The sequence below is a fragment of the Gossypium hirsutum genome, chromosome D05, assembly GCF_007990345.1.
Source record: "Gossypium hirsutum isolate 1008001.06 chromosome D05, Gossypium_hirsutum_v2.1, whole genome shotgun sequence".
NCBI classification, from domain to species: Eukaryota; Viridiplantae; Streptophyta; class Magnoliopsida; order Malvales; family Malvaceae; genus Gossypium; species Gossypium hirsutum.
In genome coordinates this window covers 19,825,781-19,853,304 of record NC_053441.1, presented here as the reverse complement: position 1 = coordinate 19,853,304, position 27,524 = coordinate 19,825,781, and the positions used below count along the sequence as shown (strand labels likewise).

The 27,524-nt window shown below is 28.3% G+C and overlaps 1 protein-coding gene and 1 long non-coding RNA gene across 13 annotated transcripts; one reads left to right on the top strand and one right to left on the bottom strand.

Moving 5' to 3' along the window:
• Positions 1-5,315: 5,315 nt before the first annotated feature.
• On the top strand, positions 5,316-21,356 carry LOC107957842 (MADS-box transcription factor 23). 6 transcript variants are annotated; one of them, XM_016893439.2, is made up of 9 exons: positions 5,316-5,400; positions 5,595-5,815; positions 16,960-17,038; positions 19,710-19,771; positions 20,307-20,406; positions 20,507-20,548; positions 20,632-20,673; positions 20,841-20,995; positions 21,090-21,356. In XM_016893439.2, the coding sequence occupies exons 2-9, from the start codon at positions 5,634-5,636 to the stop codon at positions 21,103-21,105; spliced, it is 678 nt and encodes a 225-aa protein (XP_016748928.2). In that variant the 5' UTR covers positions 5,316-5,400; positions 5,595-5,633; the 3' UTR covers positions 21,106-21,356. The 6 variants fall into 6 exon arrangements, with proteins under 6 accessions (XP_016748928.2, XP_016748925.2, XP_016748923.2 ...); XM_016893436.2 differs by having other exon boundaries at positions 20,632-20,715; XM_016893434.2 differs by having other exon boundaries at positions 20,632-20,715; positions 20,841-21,356.
• Positions 16,250-26,852, bottom strand: LOC107957843 (uncharacterized). 7 transcript variants are annotated; one of them, XR_005914038.1, is made up of 7 exons: positions 26,596-26,852; positions 25,982-26,047; positions 20,816-25,297; positions 20,153-20,290; positions 19,675-19,754; positions 18,587-19,211; positions 16,250-18,479 (listed from the first exon to the last, which is right to left on the bottom strand). It is a non-coding gene; the product is annotated as an uncharacterized lncRNA (long non-coding RNA). The 7 variants fall into 7 exon arrangements; XR_005914037.1 differs by having other exon boundaries at positions 18,587-18,744; XR_005914036.1 differs by having other exon boundaries at positions 18,587-19,754.
• Between the last annotated feature and the right edge of the window lie 672 nt (positions 26,853-27,524).

The window sequence follows — 27,524 nt, the reverse complement described above, 5'->3', positions numbered from 1 at the left end:
ATTATATACTCTTAATAACTCTATTTAGTAAATTTTTTAAATAAACTATTCTCATCAAATTATTAAAATAATACATAAAATGCGAATTAGTTTATACTTTTTTAAATAGCTTTATTTTAGGTAATATATATTTACTTTAATAATAAAATAAAGGGCTTTTATGAGTAAAAATCATAGATTAAGAGCTTATTTAACTACAAAAATAAGTTGAGGGCTTGTTTATTAAATAAAAAAGTGAGTTGAAGGGGAATAAAAAGAAAATAATAAATAAGGAGAGCTTAGAAGGCAATTGGCCACATTTCAATTTTAGTGCGCCCCACACCCAGAGCAGCATCAATTCACTTTCAAAATTTAAAATGATAAATTTGCATGTCAGGTCCTTGAAACTACCCTTAACTAACATTTTAGTCCTTTGGCACCTTTGGTGCCGCCAATGTGATTGGCCTGATCAGGCCGTGTCAGGTTTTTATTTGCTGTTTTTTGTTTTTTTTATATATTTTAGTAAATAAATTTTTTTATAATATTTTGGTAAATAAAAAAATTATAATATTTTGGTTATTTTTTATTTTTTTATAATAATTTTGTAAAAAACCCTAAAATACGGGTAGATAGATAGATTTTTGCATATTAAATTAAAAAAATATTTTTTTATTATAAAAAATTCATCTAATTGCACTTGTGGTTGATGGATTTATTAGACAACGATAAATGACGTGTCACATATACCTCGTGTTCATATATAAAGATCATTTTTTAATACTAAAAATAGATGAAACATTTAAAATAAAGATCAACTTCCTGTTTAATCTAACTTACATGGATTAGTCTTATCATTTTTTGAATTAAAAAAATAAAATACAATCTATTTTTTAATACAATGAATCTCCATAATTTTTTTTACTTTGAAATTTGTTGTTATATTCTACTTTGATATTTATGGTTGTGGCTTTGAAAATAAACCAAATTTATCATTGTATTTTAATTTAACATTGAAGTTTGCTATTTTGTTTTTGTTTTATTGCATTTTACATTCATTATTGATTTTGAACAACTCGAAGATAAAGTAATAAAAAAATATGTTTAAAGTATTGTATTGTGTTTCAAAGGATAATTAATATTATTATAGGAGTATTTTTTATTTCATATTTTTATATAATTTTTTAAATAAAATAATTTAAAAATATTATTTAAACGAGATTAACAAGTTAAAATAAAAACCTCTTATCACTTCATCTATAATTATGTGTAGAAATAATTTTATAAATATAAAATATTTTTATTCACCCACATCGTAGGTGTGATGAGATTTAATATTAACTAGTTTTTTTTACTTGTTCGATACATGGGTTGATTGTAGTATTAGTTAAATTACATGTAATTATTTCTTAAAGTTTTTTATAAAATCCAAAATGTCTCATTAACATGGTTACGAAATTAAAATATAATAATATATAAGTTTAATTTTAAAAAACTATGATAAATGGTATTAGACTAAATTTAAATAAATAATATTTTAAAAATAATTTTATAAATATTGTAACAGTATATTGTGTGAAAAGTATATTTTTATATATAATCTGTAACTTAGTTTTAATTATTAGTTGGTGAAAGTAGATTATTAATTAAATTTAGATATTGTGACCATTGAACAATTTATTGCAATATTATTTATATTTTTAAAAATCTATTTCAGTCTTAGTAGGGTATTCAATTTGTAAAAATAGTGATAAACTTAAAAACACTTTTTTTTAAACAATTTAAAATTTTTACAGTGGTTTATGTAAAATTATAAATTGAATTATTGAATATAAGAAAATTGAAGGGACTTATTATGAAAATATAACTTATAGAACACAAATTTATATATAAAAAATATGGAGGGGTTTATGTTACAATTTTCCTGTCCACAAAAGCTTTCTTTCATCCGTTGTAATATATGGAAATTTTATTATATGAATACATTATAAATTTAAGAACTTTGTAATATAATATGCTAGTTTGTAACTTTGTATACTCGAGTGAAGCATAGCTTGATTTTATATTTTAATATATTTATGAAATTGTATCGTATAAATATTAATTTTATTGATAATTAATGTAATATGATAAATATATTAAATCATACCATTTAAAAAACAAAATAAAAAATTCTTAACATATATGCAATCCCACCAAATGAATTATTGAATTATTTTCATTTGCACTAAGAATGTATTTGAATAAATGAATAAATTATATGTATACAATAGTCAACTAAATTTAAAATTATAGTAAAAAATTAAAATACTATTATTTAAAATAATTTTATATCATAGTTGTGGATATTTATATAGATTTTTTGTATTTTTTATAAATTAATAAATTTATATATAGTTAACTTAAATCTAATTTAAATTTTGAATTTAAATTTAATTCATAATTTAAAATTTTAAATAAAATTTAAATTTAATTCATAATTATGATTTTAATTTTTAAATATCTGATAATAAAAATTTTAAATATTAAGATAAATAATATTTATCTTAAAGATAATATTTAATATTTAATATAAATATTATTTAATGTTAATACAAATATTATTTATCTTTATTGTAATTAAAATTATTTATCTTTACGATAATTTTTATATTATATTTTTAAATTAAAAATTAAAAAATATTTTTAAGGATAAATAATTAAGTGGATATTATCCATGTATATTTAATAAATATATGTGCATTTATATAGATTTTATTGATTAAAATGATTAAATATACCTGCATATATATTAATCAATAGTTGATATTATATGTGTATTTAGGGTATATTTTTGTGAATTTATACTTATTACATTTTTGAGTATATATTCAATATAAATAACACCTGAATAATATACAGGTAAATGTATGTAATATCTAAATAAAATACATTGTGTACATATTTATACACATGTATATTAATATAAATATACCCAAAAAAATATTGTGTATTTAATTATTTATTAAAATAGTAAAATGATTAAAAATATGTTAATATTTATGAAGTTGTATCGTTAAAATAAAATATCTATGCAATTTTATTATAATATGCTAATAAATATATATATATATAAATTCATGCATATTTATGGAGTTTATCTACAAACTCATATCTAATACTCTAAATTATAAAACAAAAGAACAATGTACTTCTTAGCCACTTTTATGTGCGCCATTGACTTTGAGAGCTTCAAAAAAGAAGTAATTCAAGCGTGGCTCGATGTGAATCAAATGATGCTCTAGATTATCATTATATTAGGAGTCCATCACAACTCGATGGAGCACATCATTATCGCCGTCTCCATTTTTTTGTACTCAACCTCAGAGTTGTCTTCATCTGAGAACATTCATCGAAATTTAGAGTTTAAGGTTTTCATGAGGTGTAATTTTTATTAATATTTTTATAGATATTTTGCTTGAAATTGGTATTTTTCTAAACAATTATATGTATCTCCTTTATTTTTCTCATATGTTCCTTTTCATAGAAATTTTTTTTACAGTTTTAAATCATTCATGACTCTTATTTCTTCGTGTTTAAAATTTAAAAATTAAAAATAACCCATTATTTAGTATTCTACTACTCTTTTTTCTTAATTGAAGAAATAATTGGAAAATAAAACAGCAAGTACAAAAATGAGTAATAACCCCCAGTAGAGACTGGTACGATTCAATTCAACATTTTGTTCGTTTGGGTTTGATTATGACATAGCTCTATAATTAATTCGATTTAGGTTTATCGTTGGATGAACTGCATTGTTGATATTGACCCCAAAAAAGAAACGGTAGGTATAGCTAGTCCGCGAACAGCCAACCATCGCACTGTAAAAATTGGATAGGTTCGATCTATGGTCATTGGGTCCTCCTAAAAAGATCTACCTTTAGGTTTAAAAATCGAAAAGAAATCTCTTTATTATCCATATTAGCTTAATTTATTATTTAAATAATTTTAAATATATTTATGTATATAATTTATTTAATTTATTTTTAATTTTTAGAAAATGCATAGTTCACTTATGATAATTTAATTAAAATTATTTAGATAATTTGTTGTTTAGATAATATTTAGATAACTTTATTAAAATATATTAACGACTTAGATTATTTAGGTCATTTATAGTTTGTTAATATGTTATTTAGGTATGTTAATTTTAAATAAATTATTCATGATTGTACAAAAATATATAATAAAACAAAAAATATTAAAATGTTATATATAATTAATATTTAAAATTAAAATAAATTAAGTTTATGATTTAATTTAATTATTAAAATAATTAAATAAATTATTAATTAGACGTCAATATTATTAATATAATATATTTAATACAAGTGCAATATTATAAACAATAATATGTTATATTTAATACCCTATTGTTAATATATTAAATATGTTATTATATTATATTTAAACCAAATTATTAATAATTATTAAACAATATTATACTTTTAATAATTTAAAATTTATATTTTTATGATATTAAAAAATTATTAATTAAACGGAATCATATTAAATTATTTTATATAATTTTAAACAATTTACATTTAATATTAAAACTTTTAATAATTTGATTTAATACCTATGCAAAGCACAATTTACAATTTGATTATTGAAATATTCAAAATTTTTTATTCAAATAATCGAGTTGTTAATTTTGATGCTATATGGTTTTCCCTGTTCGCATTGACTGTACCAATTGAAAGTTTTATTTCTCTTTCTCTTTTATAGTTCATTCTTTTTTTCATGAAACAACTTTAGACGTTATGAAGCTACGAACCAAAATCCAAATAATTTTTCTTCAATCTTCAACATTGACTATTAAATCAACTTAGATCTAATGTATGTTCTTTTACTTGTTGATGGGTATTGATTCACCGTACCGATTGTTGAATCGTCACTTGGAGGTCGTTGGCGAAACTTTTTTTTTAAAACTTATCAATCCGTTGACTTAATAAAAACTTTGTAATAGTTCAATAACCAAACCGTAACTGTTTTCTAGTTAAATTATCAAAACAAAAATTTACCCCTAATTTAGTGACTAATAATGAAATTTACCCTTTCTTTTTAACCCAAGAAAATTTGTTAATTTTTCCTTTCCCCGAAAGGAGGAAATACGGCCTAGCGTCTAATGTACTCGTAGGCCCACGCGTCAGTGATCTATACGAGGGACGGCTCTTTTCTCACAAATCAAAGCAATTAAACAAATTAGTTCCGTCTCTGATTGGTACACGTGTCCGAAATCCATTTCTAAACCACTAGCGGTTTTATGCTAAAAACAGCTGGTTTTTGCTTTCACCCCCAAAAACTTTCCTTATGTAGATGGTTTTGTTTTTCCATACTAAAACTTAAAAGACCAAAAGGCAAAACGACGTCTCTGAAACTACGGTTTGTCTCCTATCCCGTTCCTCACTTCCTCTCCAAGCGTTTTTTTCAAAAATAGTTAAAAATAACCTCCATTGCATTTCTCTTAATTTTTTTTGGTTTGCTTAATAGCTTTTCATTATTCTTCTCTCTCTTCTAATCGAACATCGAGTGTTGATTTTTCGATTTTTTCTCAAAATTGTTGTTTGAATAATTAGAGAAGATTAATTGTTTGAAAGCTGCGGTGAGCTAAAGCTATGGGGAGAGGGAAAATAGTGATAAGGAGGATCGATAACTCGACGAGCAGGCAAGTAACTTTTTCGAAACGAAGGAATGGATTGCTGAAGAAAGCTAAAGAGCTCGCGATCTTGTGCGATGCTGAAGTTGGAGTAATGATTTTCTCCAGCACCGGAAAGCTCTACGATTTCGCTAGCACCAGGTTCTTTTAAGATCTCTTATTGTCGTTGATTTTTTTTTCCTACTTGATTATCATGCTAGCTAGTATTATTTGATTTTCATAGATGAGATTTGTACGTTTCTTAATAAAAAAAATTGGTATATATATTTGATTAAATGTGACGGTAAAATGTTGAAAAATGATAGGGAAATTTAAATGCTAGAGTTTTTAGTTTTGATTTTATAATTTTATGATTAAAAATTTACGGATTAGTTTCACTGTGTGAATTTAGCTAGAATTTCCTTTGATTGTTCGTCTTCGATTGTATATTATTATGACTTCAGTTGAATTTGAGTTGCGAATTTGTTGAAAGTGAGCGTATATATACTTAGTTTCATAAGTGGAGTAGAATCACTGATTATAGAGATACTAATTAATTTTACTGCTTGACTTCGAGGTTTCGATCAGTTTGCTAAAATTTCTGAGTACTAAGAAGAATTCTACTTTTTGTTTCATAAACAACTTGAGGAACTATTGGCCAAAAAAGAAAAACAACTATAGAGGAACTTAACTCATCATCTTTTTTGCATAGTCAAATTCACATTTGAAATGTGAGTGAATATAATCCCTATAGCTTATAATTAATCATAATGCGTGGTTGAAAAACTAAAGCCAAAAAAAAGTTGAATGTTAGTACTATGCCCCCTATATAACACTCTTATGAATTGAATTTCTATCAGTTAAAAATACCTTAAACATTAGTGCTATTTTCCCTCCTATTTAGACATCATATATAATCATGACAGCACCTAAAATTAGTAGGAAAAGAGAGAAAAAACTATAAAAGCTTTGTAATGTAAAACTTCGAAGATTTGTCAGTGAGGATTCTAATTAAATGCAAGGGGTCCGGGCATTGCTATATATCTTATAGTTATAATTATAGAAGACATTTAGAATGATATATGTAGCTGAAGGACTTAAAGAAACCTTAGAATCTTAGGTGAAAAGGGTCAGGCTAGGGATATCTCGAACCCACATCTAGATTACTAATTGTCTTGAAAATGCATGAAGAAACAAGAAAGAAGCTTAAAAGAAAGAGAAAAAGAGTAGATGATGGTGTCAACAGTTTAAAAACAAAAGAAAAAAAAAGTATATAATGAATATTTAGTTTCACCTACATCTGAAGGGATTATAAGTGAACCAAACTTTAAAAGCTCCATGCGTTTGTGCAATGAAATATTTGGGGAAACCGTTTTTTTTTGCCATGTCAAAAAAGTTAATTAGATAAGCTCCATGCATGTTGCAAAAGCAAAGCTAGGTTACACTGTCTAAAGTGTCTTATCATAAATTTTATGAAAAAAAGAAAGACATTGTATTATTGTTTGAAAACTTAAATAAACAAGACCTTAAACAATGATCAAGAAGATACAACTTATACCAAAATCCTAGAATTTTTATCGGAGTTTGATGTTTCAATTTATTATTGGAACAGTACACGCTGGTTGGTACAATCGAAGCCAGTGTAGAATTTATTATCCTAGTGAAGCATTACTGCATAAGTTTGTTCTTAAGTCCCTCTTTAAATAGGGTTTATGAGTATGCATATAATTTAGAGCCTCAGTATATTGATCGTAGACCGGCTGGATATGATATAGTTAAGTAGCTAACAACTGGTCGCAGCAAGTTGATTAATTTATGGAGGGTGGCAGAAATGAATATATATACAGATTAACTTATAGGTATATGATTAATGTGATGATCGATAATGACACACTGATTGAGGCTGTTGCGATAATTTGATCAGTGCAAAGATAGCAAAATTAGCAAGGCCTGTGTGGTATTATGAGGTCATTATAAGCAAATGGATAGGTGTAGTAGTAATAAATTACATGAGTTTGCTTGAAGTGAGATAACAAAAATCATATCTAGAAGGGAATTCTCAAAAAGAAAGGAGGAGCAAAAGAGGGTGATTTAAATCATAACGACTAGAAGGCCAATAAAAGACAAGAAAAGATAATGCAAGTTATTGAAACTCTAATTAGGAATGAGATAATTAAATTTATTTCCTTAATTGGACTGCTGTTTATTTTTATTTATTTATTTTCTATATCAGTACATTCTTTTGCTTTCATAATTCGTTTTGAAATTTTCAAGTATTTGCCTGCTCTTAATCTTCTTAGTAACATTTTGAGGAGGCTCTCTACTAGTGCCTTCTTTACCTATAGACTGCTCCTCATGAGAATCGAACCCTAAATTGATAAGGGAAAAAAATGCTTTCCTCTTATCAACTGAACTAACTTCCTTAATCGTCTTTCTATTTTATGATTACATAGGTAGTGAAGTATTTTTAACTTGAATTTCATAGGAATTTTTGGCTATTTCAGCTTATAAGCCCCAATTTAATTAATCGAAGATATAATAAATAAAAGCAATCAATACACCGAAATCAACATAAAAAATTTGATAATTGTGATACTCAGAAAGTTATCAGAAAATCCAAAAAAGTTAGCAAGGAAAACAACTGACAATTGAAACTACAAAACCCAAACAAAAAAACAAACATTTGAAATTCCCATTTTGTAGATAAAAACTATATATGAAAATAAATAATAATTTTTTATTAGGAATTGATAATAATATTTATACCATAAAAAATAATATTGAAATATAATGCTTTTTAATGGTTTTAATAAACAATGAAACACTTGTTATTAAAAAAAACAATTAAACACTTATTAAGAAACCTACTTAAATACCTTTCAAAAAAAAAAAACCTACTTAAATAAAATATCTGAAACCTATATGATTACTTGGACCTTTGTAAACATAACACATTATGATATCCTATAAATAGTAAGAAACTTAAAAGGAAAAAATAAAAACTTCTTAAATATGTTTTAGGTACAACATTACACTATTATTTCTTTTCACCTTTTCAATCATTAGCGATAACTTTTTCAAATTCATTTACTCTCTCCATTAGTTTGTCGGAGGAAATCAAGATTCAAGACAAGGCTGATCAATTCTCTAAAACTTTTTAGAGAACAACAGTATTTGATAAATAAACGAAGGAAAAGAGGGAAAAGAATCCAAGACAAACTAATCTACAGATTGAACTGTATCTTAATTATCATAGGGTTTTGTAGATATATAAGATAAGATTAATCTAGGAAAAATGAATCGTCCGAACCCAGGGTGGAGAGAGCTGTACCAAGGTGGTCAGTCTTGTTCGTTATTAATAAGCATCTAATGAAGAAAACACTGAACAATATGCTTCTTCAGAAAAAAACAAAAAAGAAAGAAGGATCAGAGGGTAGATATTCCAACCGGATCTCCAGAAATTTGATAATATTTCAAAAAGTAAAAACACGGGTTCCTTCCTTTTTCTTTCCAATAAAATGTTATAAATCAAAGGAACCTTATTATAACAATATGATAATTTTAACCACAATATGAAAAATAAGTGAAATATAATTAAAAATGATGAAACAAAAAATACAAAACACAATATAAATACATGAATGTGTCAAATTTTATATAATATATAATGCTTTGCAACACAAACATACGAATATGTAAATGTAATTATCCCTTTAACTTTATTTTGATCTAAAATTTCTTTAAAGAGTGCAGAATGAATCATGTTATATTCAGAACTGAGTTCTGTATTATAGTTAAGTTAGGCTTTCATTTTGTTTTCATTGTCTTAGGTAGTAGCACTGTAATGGGCACTTACGAAGAGGTAACAACTAATCATCTTTCTTCGCCTAATATGTTTTAATTATGAATGAAGGAAATTTATTATAGAAAAACGGAAATCTTGCGTGATTCTTTTAAACAGACAATAGCTTAACATTTGCATAAACTAATATTGCAGATTAATTTAAGATTCCTATGAAATTTAATATTTGAAAGAAATCAATCTTATAATCATATAAAACGTTAAGAGATTCTTAACTATACAATTTAAATACTATATTATTATATTACCCATAGATAAATTTGGCTGACATTGACGGGTTTCAAACACATTCACCACTTGTTCTTTTGTTTTTTAAATATTGTCAGAGTAAGTCCTCTCTTTAGCCATTCTTTATTAATTCTTTTTAGAGGAACAAGAAAAAGCTGTTGGGGTTTTCCCTATATATGATTTTCTTGGATATCATGGTTGAAATTTAAAAAGCCAGTCATTGGCAAGTACAAAGGTTTTAAGCATTTAGCTGGTGAACTACTGCCAACCTAACTTTATTACGTCAAAATTTTCGACATTGGATTTTTATTTATGAAAAAGAATTGCAAAAATAGGTCCATTGATGATATGCTAGGAAAAATCTTTTTTATAGTTTGTTCTTTCTTTCTTTACAAGAAAAGAATGTATAAAATTTTGCTTCATACAATTTTATGTAAGATTCTAATTGCTAAGCAACTTTAAAATAAGATATTTGTACGTAGCTGCAATCTAAAGATATTTAAATTTTAACAAGTTGTTACTTGATATCTAATCTACTTTGTTAAGTTTATTATCCTCAACCAATAGATTATGCGATATGTATTAAAAAATCAATTAAATTACAATGTGTATTAAGGGAAATGATTGTATAAATAAAGACGTCATATTTTGTCTTCTTTACCAATTATTTAATATTATTTCAACAATATTTTTCATGTTATTGACATATTATTTTAATAATTTTTTTAAAATTGAACCTTGAACGAGGGTCCCTACCAACCCACTTAGTTACGCCTCTGAATTGAACCAACAAATTTTAAGTTTTGTTTTGGTGTAAATTTTAATAGGTACCGGTCATGTTGATACTTATCAATTGATTTTGCCCCTATCATTGAAAAAATTAATTTTTTTATTTTTCTTTTGGGTTTATCGAATGATGGACTATTACATACTTAATATCGAATATTTTATTGTTTAATATATGAAATTATACTTTTTTACCTGTTTATTCTGGATTTATTTAATGGTGAATTATATTCGTGAAATTTATTAAAGAGTATATATATTTGATACAATGTTTAAAATTATTTATAAGTTATAACTTCTTTTTAACTCTTAAACCCACATTTTGCACTGACAACATTTTATAATTATGAGTATTTTATATTTAAGATTTATTTAAGTTAACTCTTTAATATTTGTAAAAATTATATATATCAAATATTTTTTAAAATAATAATACATTCAAAATAGAACGCCGAAATAAGTTAGTACTCCGAAATAAGTTGGTACTCGTATATAACAAGACCAGCAAAGAGCAAGAAGAATTATTGAATCCTGATTAAAATGAAAAATATATATATACTGATTCATTTAAAAAAATTAATAATTTAACTTAAAAAATTTAATACAAAAAAACTTAATTTTAACATAAGAATATATAATTTTATCTCAATTTCCGTAACACAAAATTCTTTATTTTATCCTTACCATCAAGTTTCAATCATGCAACAGTAAGATTGATGCTCATTTATGATGGCGAAAAATAAGCATAAAGATCCCTTGCTCTAGGTTTTATTAAAAAGATTTTGATTCAATTTAATTTTTATTTAAAAAAAATTCTATATTATATATTAATCGTTTCTTTTCCTTCACTAAGAAATCGGTTTTACTACTTCGTTTCTTCTGAAAATTTTCTATTAAAAATCTCAATACGTCTTTTTAATAAAAAAATGATTTCATTAATGGCAAAGAAAGTTTTAAAATCAAACGTAGGTAAGCTTTATTAACTTAATGGTTGCTTTAGTTCTATGTAAAAATATTAAATACTTCAACTTGTGGTCTCGTATTATAAATACTTCAACTTCTTCTATTAAATGCTTTAGTTCCAAGAAAAGAAAAGTTTCCCTTTTTAATTGTCTTTTAAGAAAAATTATTTGTTCGTTGCACTAAAAGTTAAACAACTCCATAAAGGGGTAAAATATTGTCGTGTCTTTAGGGTATATTAAAAAGATAATTATTATGTGTACCAATAATTGAGATTTTTAACTTCATTTGAAAAATTGATAATATACTTAAGTTATATTTAAAAAATTTAAAAAGTATAAATAAAATATGATAATTTTTTAATTTCACTTTAAAGGTTAAAAATTTCATTATTAATATATTAAATGATAATTCATAGTAAAAATAAAAATAAATCAAATAGGTATTTTCAAACTAGACTAGTAGTCGAATCGGTAGTGATTCGTCGGTCCAATCAATTAAATTAGTCCCATTAAAAAATATTAAAAGTTTTAAAAAATAAAAATAAAAATAAAAGCTCGATTCAACCGTCGATTTAATCGATTCGTATTGATTTCCAATTTAATTAATTCAAAGTCATTTTCTAAATTGGTACCGCGACAGATTCTTGGTCTAATCGGTTAATCGATTGGTGTAGTCTAATCCAATTCAAATATTTCAAGTAAAGTTAAAAAACTCCATTAATAATGGATAAAATAGCAACTCTAGCTGTTAATTTTTTTCTGAGAGTACTAATTATTTGAGTGAAAAAGTGTGGAAGCTACTTTCTAACTTTTACAAGTTACTAAAGTGTACAATGAGGGACTAAGTTTGTTATATTTTAGAATGCTATATGTAATAAAACTCCTTTACACGGTTATTATTATCAAAAGGGTGTATATTGTCTCAAGAGAGAAACCTAATTCACGCTCCCAATCTTCATCTTATATTAACTATCAAATTTGTGATAGTTTGACGGCAAAAAAATTGATCTTAAACACTTGTCTAAAAGAATTTTTATGCAACGTTCAATAACTTTAGCATCATATTTGAATACAAAATTAATACGTAGTTTGCCTCAAAATTTAAGTAAAAGTATTTAAATTGGTTCTTAATTTTTTTTACCTAGTTGATACTTAACATTGCATTCTGTCACTCAGGTTGATACTTTCTCACTAATACTGTTAGTTTTGTGTTGATGTGGCATTGATGGCTAATTCTATAGTGACACGTGATAGCCTTTTAGTATAACACTTGGTGAACATAAATTAAAAAATTAAAAATATTTTATAAGTATAAATTAATTTAAAAAATTATAATTTTTGGACAAGTTTAAGTGGCAAACTACATATTAACCTTTAAAAAATTAATGTTGCTAAGAAATTGAGACAATGTGTGTGATGGAGTACAAGTTTAGGTAATACAAAAAAAAATTCAAATACTAACTAAGTACCTTTGGATAAGTTCAAGAAATAAACTACATATTAACCCTTAAATAAATATTAGTAAAAAAATCTAAAAGAAAATGAAGAAAAGTTGAATAATAAAAAAGTGTATCTTATTTGTATAATTAATTTTAGTGAGGTAATAACCATTAGCATAAATGGTGTGACATCCCACATTTGATCCGGTTGTTGAATTCAAATACATGATGTTGCATTGCGTTGTAGAGCAACTCAATTCATTATATTGACTTGAGAAAATGTAGCACAATCACCATTTTTCTTGCAATACTAAAGTTACGCATTAATTTTAATTAAAACATTACATACATAGTGTTTTGGGATCACACGGGTCTTATTCAATGTTAGGATTCAAATCTAATCTTAAAATATCAAAGTTGAATAAAATGTTTCGAGACAGTTAAGTCATGTCCCAAGATAAGCTTCCCTTACTTATTTTTGCTTCAAAGTTAAAAAGTCTCAAGACTTACCTCTTACGTATCGAGACATGGCTTCCCTATTTCAAACCTTTAGGTTTATTATCTCGAGAGATGAAATATTACAATTCTAATTTAGTTTTTATATTTACTTGTCTTGAGATAGATGTTTTGTGTTTTATATATATATATTTAGTGTTATCGTCTCCCTATGTTTTTGCTTACAAAGTTTGGTGAATCCCTTCGGGTCGGAGGCTCGTAAGCTTCTTAGTGAAGGGATTCATGCCCATTTTCGAGATTACATCGTTAATGGTTGAAACCGCTATGAGGTGTTGTTCCCACTTAGGCCTTCACGTTTGAACCAATTGGGAGACTTGTTTTATGTGGTGTCTAGCTTGGGTCTTGTTTATAATTGATTTAGGATATGTCTCATCGTCTAAGTTTATATGTTTTCTCTATGTTCTTAAACGAAATGTAAATTTTGACAAAAAAAAATATTTTTCCTCTAATTCAACTGTTCATAATATTTTAAAGAATTTGAGCCATTCATTTAATACATATTTTAAACTTGAAAAACAAGTTTCAACAAATCAAAAAAAATTATTTTAAAAATAAACTTTATATTTAGTCACTTATGTTTGTTTAAAATTACATTTTGATCGTCAAATTTTAAAAATTAATGATCAATTTATCACATTAATTCTTATTAAGAGGTAATGACAAGCTGATGTGGCATATTAATATTATATCAAATGATATTTTAGGTCAAATTTAATTCCTTCTTTTCCTCTTCTTTCTTTATTTTCCTCTTCTTTTTATCCCTTTTTCACTCTTCTCCAAATTAAGGTTAGAACTCTTTTTGCAGTTATTTGTTAATCAACAAATTAAGGTAACTTTATGTGAGGATTTTGGTTTTTGTGGGACACCAAACAAAGTCCCAGAATAGCACCCTCTGAATGACTATTCTAAACAAATTCTGAATAAATCTAAAATTTTCATTTCGAAAATAGCCTTAACAAAAAAGAAAACAAACAAAAGCCAAAATCTCAACACCAAAGCAACAAAAATATAATAACGAACCAAAAAAATGAAGAATCTAAGAAGAGGATAGAGGTTTATTTTTTAGAGCAAATAGTTTTAGAGAGTTTTGGGATTTCATTAAGGCTTAGAGTAAGTAGTCAAAGAAAAATAAAACAACACAGAGTTAAAAGGTGGTGAATCCCAATGAGGTGAAAAATTGTAACATTTTTTTTGCAAATCTATACTTATTTTGAGGGGTTTAAAGAAAAATTAATTAGAAATGTAAAAGTTATAATATGCAATAAGATCATATATCATTTGTAAAAATGAAAATTAAATCATGTATTTTTATTTTTAGAAATTTAATTTTCAATTTTTTAAATTTTAAAATTCAAGTCGAATAGGTAACTATTAAAATTATTTTGTTAAATTTAAGTTCATTACAATGTCATGTTTTAATTCCATTATTATAATGTGATTTTTTTATATATTTCAAAATGTCAATATCAACAACTTTAACAAAAAAGATTTAACATGATTAACAATTTAATCTAAATTTTAAAATTTAAAAGATAAAATTTAAATTCTAAATTTATGAAAAGTGCAAGTGCAAAAGCTTAACCAAATATAAAAGGACGAGGTCAAAAAGAATAAAAGCTAAAATTTGGAACGATTTTGGATTTGGAAGGTGGCGATCCACCGTCACCTACAACATAAGACGATGGTTGAGATCTGGACAAGATTGGCTTTTGGGGTTTTGTTTTTCAAATGAAGAACATGATAGATGTGGGTGATGAGAGGGAAAAATGAGAAACTGTTGGGTTTTTATAAAAGTATTTCTATATATTAAATATAATATTATAATAAAAAGAAATTAAATATATAATTTATATTATAAAATATAATACATTATTTAACATGAATGAAATATATATTTAATATTTATAATATCATCTTAAGATAAGAATAAATAAAAATTACTTTTTGAAAGAATGACTGATGTAGTTTAGTATATAACAATGCGCCCCCCCCCCCTCTCAAAAAAAAAAAAAAAGCAACACAAAGTCTCTTTTGATAATTATGCTTAACAAGTTATTCAAGTTTTGCTTAAAAAATTAGATTCAAAGTCAAGAGTTCAAACAAGCCAAACCATGAAGTAAGCCATGACTAATCTAATGCACAACTTGAGTAGAGGCTCGAAAGACTAACCAAGCTTTCAAATTTTAATATTATATTTTTCATTTTTATTATACTAGATAATCTTTATACTAACTCATACACAAATAACCAAGTTTGAAGTTAAACGTAGGGCTCGAAAGACTAACCAAGCTTTCAAATTTTAATATTATATTTTTCATTTTTATTATACTAGATAATCTTTATACTAACTCATACACAAATAACCAAGTTTGAAGTTAAACGTAGGAAAGTGGGTACATCTTTTACCAGGTAAACATGTCCTTGAACTGTTGGATCTTTATCGAATCAAACTTGAATTTTAAAAATAAAACTAGCTCTAGCTTGAGCTTGGATTGGCTTGTTTATATCCGTACTCTTGACTGCATGAGTTTTAAATGTTTTCATCCTCTATCATTGTGAGTAATCCAACCATTTCTGAACTTAAAAGTTTTTACCAAAATGGCACTATTACCTATATAGGAGCAAAGGACTCTTGGAACAAGAAAACCTCAGTGCAGGTCCGAATGCCAAACCTTCTGATGAAGATTTGCTTGTACTGAAAGCACAACTATGGGGTAGGCTTCTGGAAAATATTACATTAAAAGTGATACTAACATGTATTACCATGCACATGGATGAGTTTGGGATCAAATAACAAATGTGATGACAAAAAGTTCAACATGATGTTATAGCAGCTTAAAAACTTTAACAATAATTCGAGTATACTTTTTTGGGACAGATATCCCATCCAATACTCACCCCCAAGTCTGGGTGACATAGAAATATGCATATGTTGCAATCATGAAGTCCAAGTGTAAAACCCTACCCTAAAGCCTAAAATGGAGAGTTAAAGCATAACAATAGGATCAATGATCTTTTCTCAAATATTGACTTCTTCAATAACTAGATTCATAAACAAAGTTACGAGGGAAATGCAAGGTGGCAAAGTAGAGATTAAAAGAATTCAGCCTCTGTAGTTCTAATGTTATAGTTGAACAGCCAAGTACAAGATTAAATAAAGCAAGCATGAAAGAGAACAACACTCAGACCAGTTGAGAGATAACTTTCATATTCAACAAAAACGGGAACTTACTTCTTAAGATTGAAACTTCAGTTGTTCAGCAGCTGGTATGTCTTTCTGGAAGGGAGCTATGGTTGACTAATAGAATTACAAAATTGTCAGATGATATCAATTTTATATAAAAGGAAGATAACAAAAGCAGTGAAGTTGACGGAAGATATCGTCATACTTCCGAGAGCCCATGTGTGGTGATTTTGGATGTTATGTGTTATCATTTTGTCTGTTTTCCTTCTCTCTTTCAAGCCTTTAGAAATAACGGATTTTCTGATGCAAGTCGAATCTATTTTTGCCAGCATGAAATCAGTAATCGAGCGATACAACAAAATAAAGGAGGAACATCAACAACCGGAGAATCCAACCTCTGAAGTCAAGGTATTCTTCGGTACTGAAATCTTCAAATTTATTGTATTTTACCTTCAGAGCACGCCGAATGCATAATTTAATAAATTAGTGAGTCTGCATGCTTTTAGCTTCTACTGGAAAAGAAGGTAAGATTGAAAGGTTGAATAAATTTCCACTTCATGCCACCAAACGTTAACAAGCATACCTTGTTATGTGATGTGCAAAGTTCAATATTCCCAACTTTACTTACACTGTTTTCACTGAACAAGTAGAGCAACATAGCAGTTTTTTTTTTCTTTTTTCTTTTCCAGGTTTGCAGTGGGTATAAAGATGCTGACACTAAATGCATGCAAAATTTATAGCTAGACATTACCTTCAGGTCTAGACTTTATGCAATCATAGACCAAAAGTCGGCAGCACCAGTGCCTAAAAGATAATTTGAATACATACCATTAACTCCTCTTGTGAGTGGTGGAATAAGAGAATGATTAATTGCATGCATAGGCTAAATTGCGATGCTAGGGCTGTGTCTTTCTTATAGCTACAGGGTTTTGGAAAGAGAACCAATAGGATATAAATGGAAGACATCAAGGAAATGAAACAAGGCCCATGGTAAAAATCAGCTAAATATGGTTCTAGGAAGCAAATTATTAGCTTCAGCTGAGACCTGGGGCATCAAATAGGAATCAGTTTGAATAATCCAACATTCTAAGACCTTTTTCACAGTAAGGCTAGGCAACATAAAAAATTAATTTCTGTTCATGCTTCCCATCAAATTATACCAGAATTATTTTAAAACTAAGCTCTGCTCTCTTCAAATCTATGTTAAGATTTAACTAAACCTTTGTTGGTCATTATACCCACCAAAATACTCTTTTCTTCTGAGGTTGCGACTTTTAATTTCTAGAAGACAGGCAATCTCATCATAAACCACAGGAAACAGCTGCCAAAAGATAAATACTATATTCAAATGATACACCATGGGTACAACTAGCAAGTGACTTTTTGAAACTAATAAAAAGGAAATACTATGATGAGATGATGTCTAGAAACTCTACAAGTGTAGGACATACTTTTAGCTCTGCGAAAGAGAATTTATTTTAAAATTAAAAAAAAAAAAAGGTCCAGACCAAGCATAGATAATTGAACAGTTTGAGCAGGTCTTAATTCTGACCAGTAAGATTCCAATGAGAGGATTTGTGGTAAAATCATCCACTAGTCTTCATGTTGTATATAGTTCTTAGTAATATGCTGAACTTACATGTTTTATGTTTATGTTTGGTAGCCCAGATTCCTACCATAAATTGCTACATGGAGTCATCACAGAAGGATCTTTTTGAGGCTTGGTGGGTAGAAGATCAATATACTGTATGCATGTAATGCTGGAACAAGGCAACACCTTACATAAATGTAGTGCAATAGAATGTGAAAAGCATATAACTGATCCTGTCTCATAGTGATGCCATTCAACCTGCAAAAGTTACTAACGTTGCATTTAGCTATCTAAGGTTCCTATGTAAACAGAAGAATATTTTCTTAATTTAGAAAGCCATTGTCGATAGGAAATTTACTCCGCACCTGTCTTACTCTTTGAAGATTGGAGTAGATGATGAAGCCTTGAACTCTCCCATACAAGCTTGTCCATGAAAAATTATTGTACTTCACCATGGTGAAATCTCCAGTACAAGAGTTGACAGTAGTAAAGCCTATTTTATCTTCCCCTCAAGTTTAGATCTCTATAATTAGCATTCAACAAACAGTTAACGTTATAAAGTAGGATAATCCTTACCCCTTTGCCTAGAGATCTCACAATTTTCTTGAGAAGATATATCTTCATCTCTTTTATTTATCAAAAAATGCAAAAGCTTAATCCAATAATTCATATCAACAAACAGCTCCAAATCAACAGCATACTCCAAGGGTAAATATATCTTGTATTTCTTGAATCTAGATCAAATCCAGAGACTCATCCATGATCTATCTACTTTCACATTCATATCTCCATCTCGTTTATGCCTTTAAACATTTTACTGCTTCTAGATCAATCCAGAGACTCATCTATGATCTATCTACTTTTGCATTCATTTTTCCATCTCTTTTATATGCCTTAAAACTTTTTACCAGTGATATAAGCCAAAAGCATTCTCTGATCTCCAAATAGAAGCTCTATTACTTCAAGAACAATTTTTGCAATTTGCAATTTCTACAATAAACAGCATCTGTCAGACTCTCAGTTGATATAAATTTCCCATGGGATTTTGAAAAGCTGGCCCTAACAGCCTAATTTTACTAGCTAAGTTGCTTGATAAGGATTCAAAAAATGAATCAAGCATCCAGAGAAAGAACTAAGTAGCTGATAGTGTGCATAACTTTGACAAGTACACCAAGGACATGATAAGTGACTTATCATCCAAATCATTAAAGTATCAAAATCCTGGTTTGACTAACTCATTAATTTAATACATAACACAACTTCCTTTACAAGATTTAAAAAAGAATCTAGCAAGAGCCTTGGACCTAAATGTGTTTGATTCTTTTGTGAATTACCTTACATCTATAGCAGTGTCAGGTCTAAAAATATGCATTGTTATGGTAATGTTTCATTGTTGAATTTATTAATATGCACATTCAAACTTTGAGCAATAAATTCTGTGACTGAATCGTACCATTGTATCAACAACTGCAAAATCTTATTTTTCAGTTATGGCAAAGGGAGGCAGCAGTTCTTAGACAACAACTGCAAAACCTGCAAGAAAATCACAGGTATTTTAATTTTTATACCATATAAATCACTATATCAAACGTGAATAAGAGTACATTAAGCCAAAAATGCAGAATCAAGAAACCAATTTTACATTATGCAATCTGCAGAACACAAAAAATATGCCCATGATTCAATTCAACATAGACAGTCTCCTGCGTTTCAACCAATTACATGAATAGCAAAATAGCTTTCTCCTTCAACCTGTTGTAACTCTGTTCCAGCCTTTTATGATGCAATTATGCTTGGGATGTTCTATCCTTTATGCTATGGTTCATATCTTTGAAGATCAGATTGAATGAATCAATTGTTCTTCAATAACACACAGACTGATGGTCCTAGACATAAACTTCTGTTCTAAAAAAGGCAGATCCATATCTAACCTTAAAGCATTGAATGCACCAACAGTAAAAATGGCCCCAATAATAGATAAGAAATAAAAGGTCCATTGCATCTCCTGTGTATGCCTATGAAAAGCTTTATTGTCTACGAAACAAATCCTGTTTACTGAAATTATGCTCCTGCACGTCAAAACAGGCAAATGATGGGTGAGGAACTTTCTGGATTGACCGTAAAAGATTTACAGAATTTGGAGAGCCAGTTGGAAATGAGCCTTCGTGGTATCCGTATGAAGAAGGTTTGAAAATTCTATTTCCATGTCACATCAGTTTTTAAGTTCAAAATAGCATGCCAAATAAAGCAAACGCCGTTTGGTAACATTTACTCCACTGCTGTAGGACCAAATGTTAATGGATGAAATTCAAGAACTGACCAGAAAGGTAAACCCTGAAATGATACATTCAACTACTTACTATCATACTGAATTAGCTCAAAGTGCCTAAATTGCATTGTCTTGTTGCAGGGTAATCTCATTCATCAAGAAAATATGGAACTCTATAAGAAGGTAAACCTAATTCGTCAAGAAAACACAGAATTATATAAGAAGGTATAAATTTGAATGACTCATAACAATATAAATTATCCTAGAGATATTAAAAAGATTCGGCCATTAACATTTGTCATCTATGAGATGTCTAAAAACCAACCTTAACAGAAAAGTTTCTCATCCAGGTTTACGGAACAAGGGATGTCAATGGTGCAAACAAAGAATTGGTAGTCACAAATGGTCAAAGCATTGGGGAGGACGTACATGTGCCTGTCCACCTCCAGCTAAGCCAGCCACAGCAGCAAAACTATGAAACACCAACAAGAGCTACAAAATTGGGGTACATATTCCTTCATACAGTAAATGAATCTTATTAGAAAACCAATTACTTTGCCACAAACTGATCTCCAGCTTTTTGCATGGTAACCCAGCAGATTGCAATTGCATTAGCAAAAGAAGATGCATTAAAGTGGGCTTGGATGTCACTCAATTTGTATCAACAAATAGCTCCTGGTTCCAAAAGTTATGCTTCTCATAGTAAGATGTTTTATGTTAAAACCACTGATCATTCAGCCAAAAGAAAAATTGGTTTGAAAATGATTAAACAAATGAAATTTAGCATGAGTGTGATGATAAAAAAAAGCAGCTAGTTATGTAAAGATAAATTAAGTGTAATAAAGAAATATAATATGAAGGAGAAACGGACAATGTAGTACCTTTTTTTTCCCAGTTTTAAAGATAACTCCAATGGAGACCACAACTAACACTTATTTAAGTTGATTTAACATGAAAAATCTTAATATAGTTATGTCATGGAACTTACATGATAGCAACAAGGTGCTTCAGAAAGATATTAATATTTACATAGGTGAAGCTACAAACAATTGAACTATAGAAGCATCTGCAGCACAACACTTAAAAGACTCTCCATAGTTTTAGTGCAACTCAAATTTCTAAAATAAACTGATGCCATTATCTGCAATACATAAAGAATGGTTCATATAACTGTCTGAGAACACCAATTCAGGGTACCCAAAGAAAATACCATTGTTACAATGCAAACAAGACTATATGACAGAAGGTGAAACCAAGTTTCTTCAGTATTTTATACATACCATGATTTGATAATATGAGCGATATTAAGAAACATAAACATATATAAATAGGATGAGTGAAATTTCAAAATAAGAAAACGATAGGGTAATGTTTCTATTTTACTGCTCGAATAGAAGATGCATTCACAAAAGCAGCTGGCAGAATTACCTGCTAAAATGATGGGCCTTAAAAGTAACTAAGGCTGCATTTAATGTCAGCAACTGTCAGAACAGAGCACAGAAAAATTGAACAGCATACAAGCCTCAAAAGGTACACAACCCAATACTATCTAGACATGTCATAAAAAATAGAGTTAGCATAAGAAGGGGCAGTATATTTAACAAGGAATTATAAGCATATTCTGCAATAACTCCGCCTGTGGAAACACTAAATATTTGTGAAACAGCCGGTCCCAAGCCCGGATAAAGGAGGAGGGTTGCAACATGTCGAAAACAAAACACTCAAACAATTATGCACTATCAAAATAACCTAACTTTGATCAGTAAAATAAAGGCAAGTATAGCAAGATCAAAATAGAGCTTAAATATGTGCCTTGCAGATTAAGTTTAGCTATATTCTACAGTAGATCCAAAGTACCTATTCATCAAGAAATAGTACCCAGCCTGGATACATATCTAACATATACCTTAGAATTCCATTGGGAACATGAAAATTAGACACAAAGAAATCCAAGCTATTCATCATGAAACTTAACATAGTAAAAAGACAGGAAGTTAATGGGAGAAAAAACCAAAGAAATAAATTCATACCTAACATTAACATACAAGAAAAAAAAAGGAAACATTAATTACCTGATCATCACCCTTTCGCAAAGGCTTGATGAACCCATAAACATGAACTAGTAGGACTAGTCTTAAAGCAGCAGAATAATTTTCCAACATATAGAGATAAAACTAATCACCATAAAAAATTTATGAGATTCTATAATTTCGTCACTGTAAATTCTTCCCTTCCTCCAAAATTCCAACACATATGATGAGACATGTTTTCTGTTTCTTTGGAGGAAGGGGATAAGCATAGGGCCTGTAAAGGAAACTTGAGCACAGCTCATGCATATTGAAATTTATTACAGCTTGATATTTCTGAAACTCTATCTTTTGCAAATTAATGATTTGAAGTTGTTGCCTGCAAGACACCTATACTAAATCACAGCCATCAGAGCCGCTTGAAGGTTTGACATGTTACGTATCCAGCATTCTACACTTGCCTGGAAAGTGCAGGATTCAGCTGTTGTCTGCTTAAAGAACAAATTTAGTTATTAGGATAGTGTGCATTTTTTTCAGGGAAATTAGGACACAATAATTTTTACAATCTATTGAGAATTTGTTGCCTTTCCACTACACAACTAAAGTAAGCCTTAATCTCAGACTAGCAACTACATCAATCCTTTTGCTCGCTTCCACTCAGTTACTATGTGTTCCAAGAGATCTAGAGATGCCAAATCACATAAACATGCCTAAACAGACACATACGTATTGAACATACAAAAGACAGGTTTATAACTTTAGCTAGAAAAAAGGGCATTACTCCATTTAGTAAACCTTTTGACCTCATCAAGTCATCTTCTCCCCATATCAGAAGGCAAAACAAGTATTTCCATATAGTAATCATAAATCTGAAGGAACTTATGTAAGGACTTAACAATAAGATGGAGAATTAATAGTTCTGCCACAAGTGTTAAAACATTTAACAAGAATCCTCAGGCATTGGTGAATAACCTAAATCCACTTCAACCTTAAGGAATTGGACAATTAGTAATAACCCGTTACCAACCTATATAGTGAATATACCCCATCACTCTCTTTATAATCTTACTTTGCTAATTTTAACCCAAATATACTTTGTACTCATATGACAAGGCAAAATTCAATCCCCTAATCATCATTTGCCTTTAAGATAGTGTACATTCTACTAAGAAATTGGCGTCATAATTACACATATTGTAATTCTTAACACAACATGCTGAATCTTTAAGAAATAGGCTGTGATCTTGATGAAGATGATTGTTCTTCATTTGAAACAAGGTCAGCAATTGCTTGAAAGATTGGAAACTTCAAATAAGCTAGTGTATTAAACAATGAAGAAAACTTTTGGACCAAGACTTCTTAGGAAAAGAAGAGACATGATAAAGAGTCAAGAGAAAAATCAATTATGAATCCCACAAAATTCAATTGAGGACTCACCGAAAGGCTTGTATACACGCTGTTAACTGAATTCTGTTAGCGTTGGTTGGAATATAAGCAGTTTAACTAAAAATAATAGTTGAACCTTTTAACTATTACAGTTTTATTTTCTTTATGAGAATAATCGAACATCAATTATATTTAACAATTTCTAAAATGTTTAGCAGATTCAAAATATATATATATACAGGCGCAAACAAAACAAATGCCTGCATATCTAACAAAAAGCAATGGAAAGTAAAAAAAAAAATTTAATAGTTATCATATGTGCTACCTTTTAAAAGAAAATAACAACGAATTTCTTTCTTTCCTTTCAATAGTAATAAAAAAGAATATAAAAGTAAGATGGGCTATTGTCTAAACATTGTATATTATTATGCCGAGTATGATCTTAACATGTATTATTGGAGCCAAATAACAGTTTAAAGAACCTGATAGAGGTAGATGTCATTTAAAGTCTATGGCAACCATGTTTAGCTGCTACCGAGTAGTACTCTGCTAATAACCATACTGATTATTGATAATATAAATCCTCTAGTGCTGCTATCTCTACCTTACAAGATCAGCACATTGTAGATTAATCTAATCTCTAACAACTTAATCGGAAGGAGATGAGAATGAAAGAGATACAACTATACATCTCCTACTGGTTATGTAGAACATAGCAAATACCACTTACACTCCAACTGGAGAAATCTCTTCTTGTATCATGATATGACACTTCAATCTAGATACCAATATCATCTCAAAATTATATTGTTATAAATATGTACCACCACTGATTTGATATTACTCCAAAACTTCACTTTAGCAAATCATAACCATAAATACATACCTAACAGTTCAAACAGAAGAAGAATACTTGTTCCTATAACTATATCTAGAAATAGCAAAATTTGAAACAAACAAGAGTCTATTTCCAATAAATACCAAAGATTCAGTAATTTAAAGATATTGATAAGAATGCGAGGAAAAAGGCATAAAAGGTGCCCTCCAGCTCTATATTCCGAAAATAATCACATCTTAACACTTATCCAATAATGTCATTCCTCCACCCTTGTAGCAGCCAGCAAGTTTAACATTGAGTTAAAAGTTTGTGAAACTCAAGTTCCACGTAGATTTTTTTTTTTTTTGTAATTATGGAGAAGAAATCTTAATAGTAATATCTAGTAAAAAAATTGAAGAATACCAGAGGGAAGGCTAACAAATAACCCATCAGCAGTTCCATTGAAGGGATGAAAGCATCTATAGAAACTATCGTTAAGAAACTCAATAACGTAGCTCAAATTGAAAACTGGTCATTAAGCACTGAAACCCACCTTCCTCCGCCTGTGCCGGCAAAACTTCCAAGGAAAATCAAATTTAGTTAGGTTAGAGTTTGGCTTTAGTAAACACACACGCAAAAAAAAAATGCTAATACAGCCAATAAAGCTAATCTACACATAAAACCTATGCATACAAAATATTGATGCACGGTACAAATCATGAACCCTATTTAAAAAGCTTTTTCAACAAGTGTTTATGACCAGCATTTGTAGGTATTAAAAAAATCTAGCATGACAATAAAGACAGCCATTACCACAATATTTTATATGTTTTTTGTTTTTTGTTTTTTTTGGTTCTATTGAAAGAACCATGGACTATAGTACTATGCACCTTATAATCCTTTAAAAAAGATGATTCTCCAGCAGAGAAAGCATAAAATATATTACGATAGAAACCAAGTGGAATGTTAATATGTAAAAGGGGAAAAAAAGAGAAGATGAAAACTGTGCGAAAACGTGAATGCTATGACATAGTTTTCGCATCTCAATGTAAAAGGGGTAATCAAATATCATTCAGTAATACAAAATTTTAAATTGAAGCTATGGTGATATAATCATACAATTGCTTTGTTAGTGACCCAATCGAAACTAAAAGAAGGCGAACCGTACTAACACACTATTAAAAAGCAAGCGAGAGATTTTTTTTTTTTAATAAAAGATATCACACATAAAAATTTTAAGAAGAGTAATAGTAAAATTTACCTGGAAGGCCAAAAAGCTAAATTGCTTTGAATCTAAAAAGCTCTCCTAAGTTTCTCTTAATGTAACCTGAAAATGGTCCCAAAATGTCAAGTTTCTGCAGAAATGAGTTTTAGGAAATAAAATGTAATAATGAGAAAGAAAATGCCAGCAATAGATTTTGCAACAGCATTTCTACCGTAGACGTAAAACACTCAATTTCTCCAGTTCATTACCAGAAAAACTTGGAAAATATGTCAAAAACAGATTATCGTAAAAATGTTTTAAACATAAAGTACGATTCTCCTATCGCTTTCGCTTTTCGATCACTTTCTCGGTAACCAAACGGATTTTAACACAAGTAACTATAAAACAAAGTTTTGAACTGCCATCACTAACAAATTCAGAATCAAAGCAAAATAACAGTTCGCAAAAATCTCAAACTACAAATTACTCAACAGAAAAAAGAATCAGCATTCACGTTTAAAGCTGAGAATGCAACCACAAAACAAAAACAAAAACAAAAACAACGATCTGATTACGAATATTTTAGGTAAACCAGAAAAAGAAACATTAAAACGAGAGAACCAGATAAATAACTAGATCTGCTTCTTTCAAAGAGACCGCGAAAATTATACCTGAAGAAGCTAGGGAAGCTGAAGAAGAGTAACACGAAGAAGGAAAAAATATCTAAAGCAGTAGCAGATGAGAGATGGAGGGATTTAAAATTTTTTTTTAAAAGGTAATGTGGGGGAGAGTAAAGGAAAGGATGCCCCCACTTAATCTGGTTCTTACCTGATTAATTAAATAAAATTATTCATTAATCAAACATTTTAGGTAATTAGTTTTTTTTTCTTTTATAATGATCCGCGTTTTTGGTTAAGCCACTACATGAAGGCTGCGTTCTTTATTGCGAGGGAAAGCTAAAATATTTCTTTCCCGCATAAGTAAAGAAGATAGTTAATTTTTGGAGTTAAAATTCCGGGTAAAAAAATGTTTCTCATGCAAAAGATGAGATTTAGGTATTTAAAAATTATTAAAATATTTTTATTTATATGAATTATTTTATATATTATTATATTAAACTATTTTAATAGTATTTTTTATTTTTATTTTTTAATAATATTTTATGTTTCACTAATTTTACGAATAATTTATATTAATTACTTAAAATATATTTAAAAATTATATTTCATGTATGATTATATTAAACTATTTAAATATCATATAACTTAATTAATTTTTTACTTTTCACTATTATATCTAAAATAAACTTTTTAAATATTCAACCACAATTTTTGGTGACAATGATAAATCCTAAAAATTAACAAACTACATTTTTAATTGCACATTTTACTATTTTTTAAAATTATTTTTTAAATATTTTTAAAATATTTTTCAACTGCAACAATTATTGAAAATCAACCTTAAGTTTGTAGTGCCAATATCTCCTGTTTTCACATGCCATTAATTAAATAGAAAAGGAAGGGTCTAATCAAGATTTAAAATTTTCTCCTTAAAAATATTTTCTTTTTTATTTTTTAAATTTTAATTTTTATAATGTTAT

Bases quoted from the DNA above. Each gene is read 5' to 3' on its own strand.
- LOC107957842 (XM_016893434.2), top strand. From the start codon at position 5,634: ATGGGGAGAGGGAAAATAGTGATAAGGAGGATCGATAACTCGACGAGC. The intron at 5,816-16,959 runs GTTCTTTTAAGA...TATTTTTGCCAG, and splicing joins TACGATTTCGCTAGCACCAG to CATGAAATCAGTAATCGAGC. The intron at 20,716-20,840 runs GTATAAATTTGA...TTTCTCATCCAG, and splicing joins ACACAGAATTATATAAGAAG to GTTTACGGAACAAGGGATGT.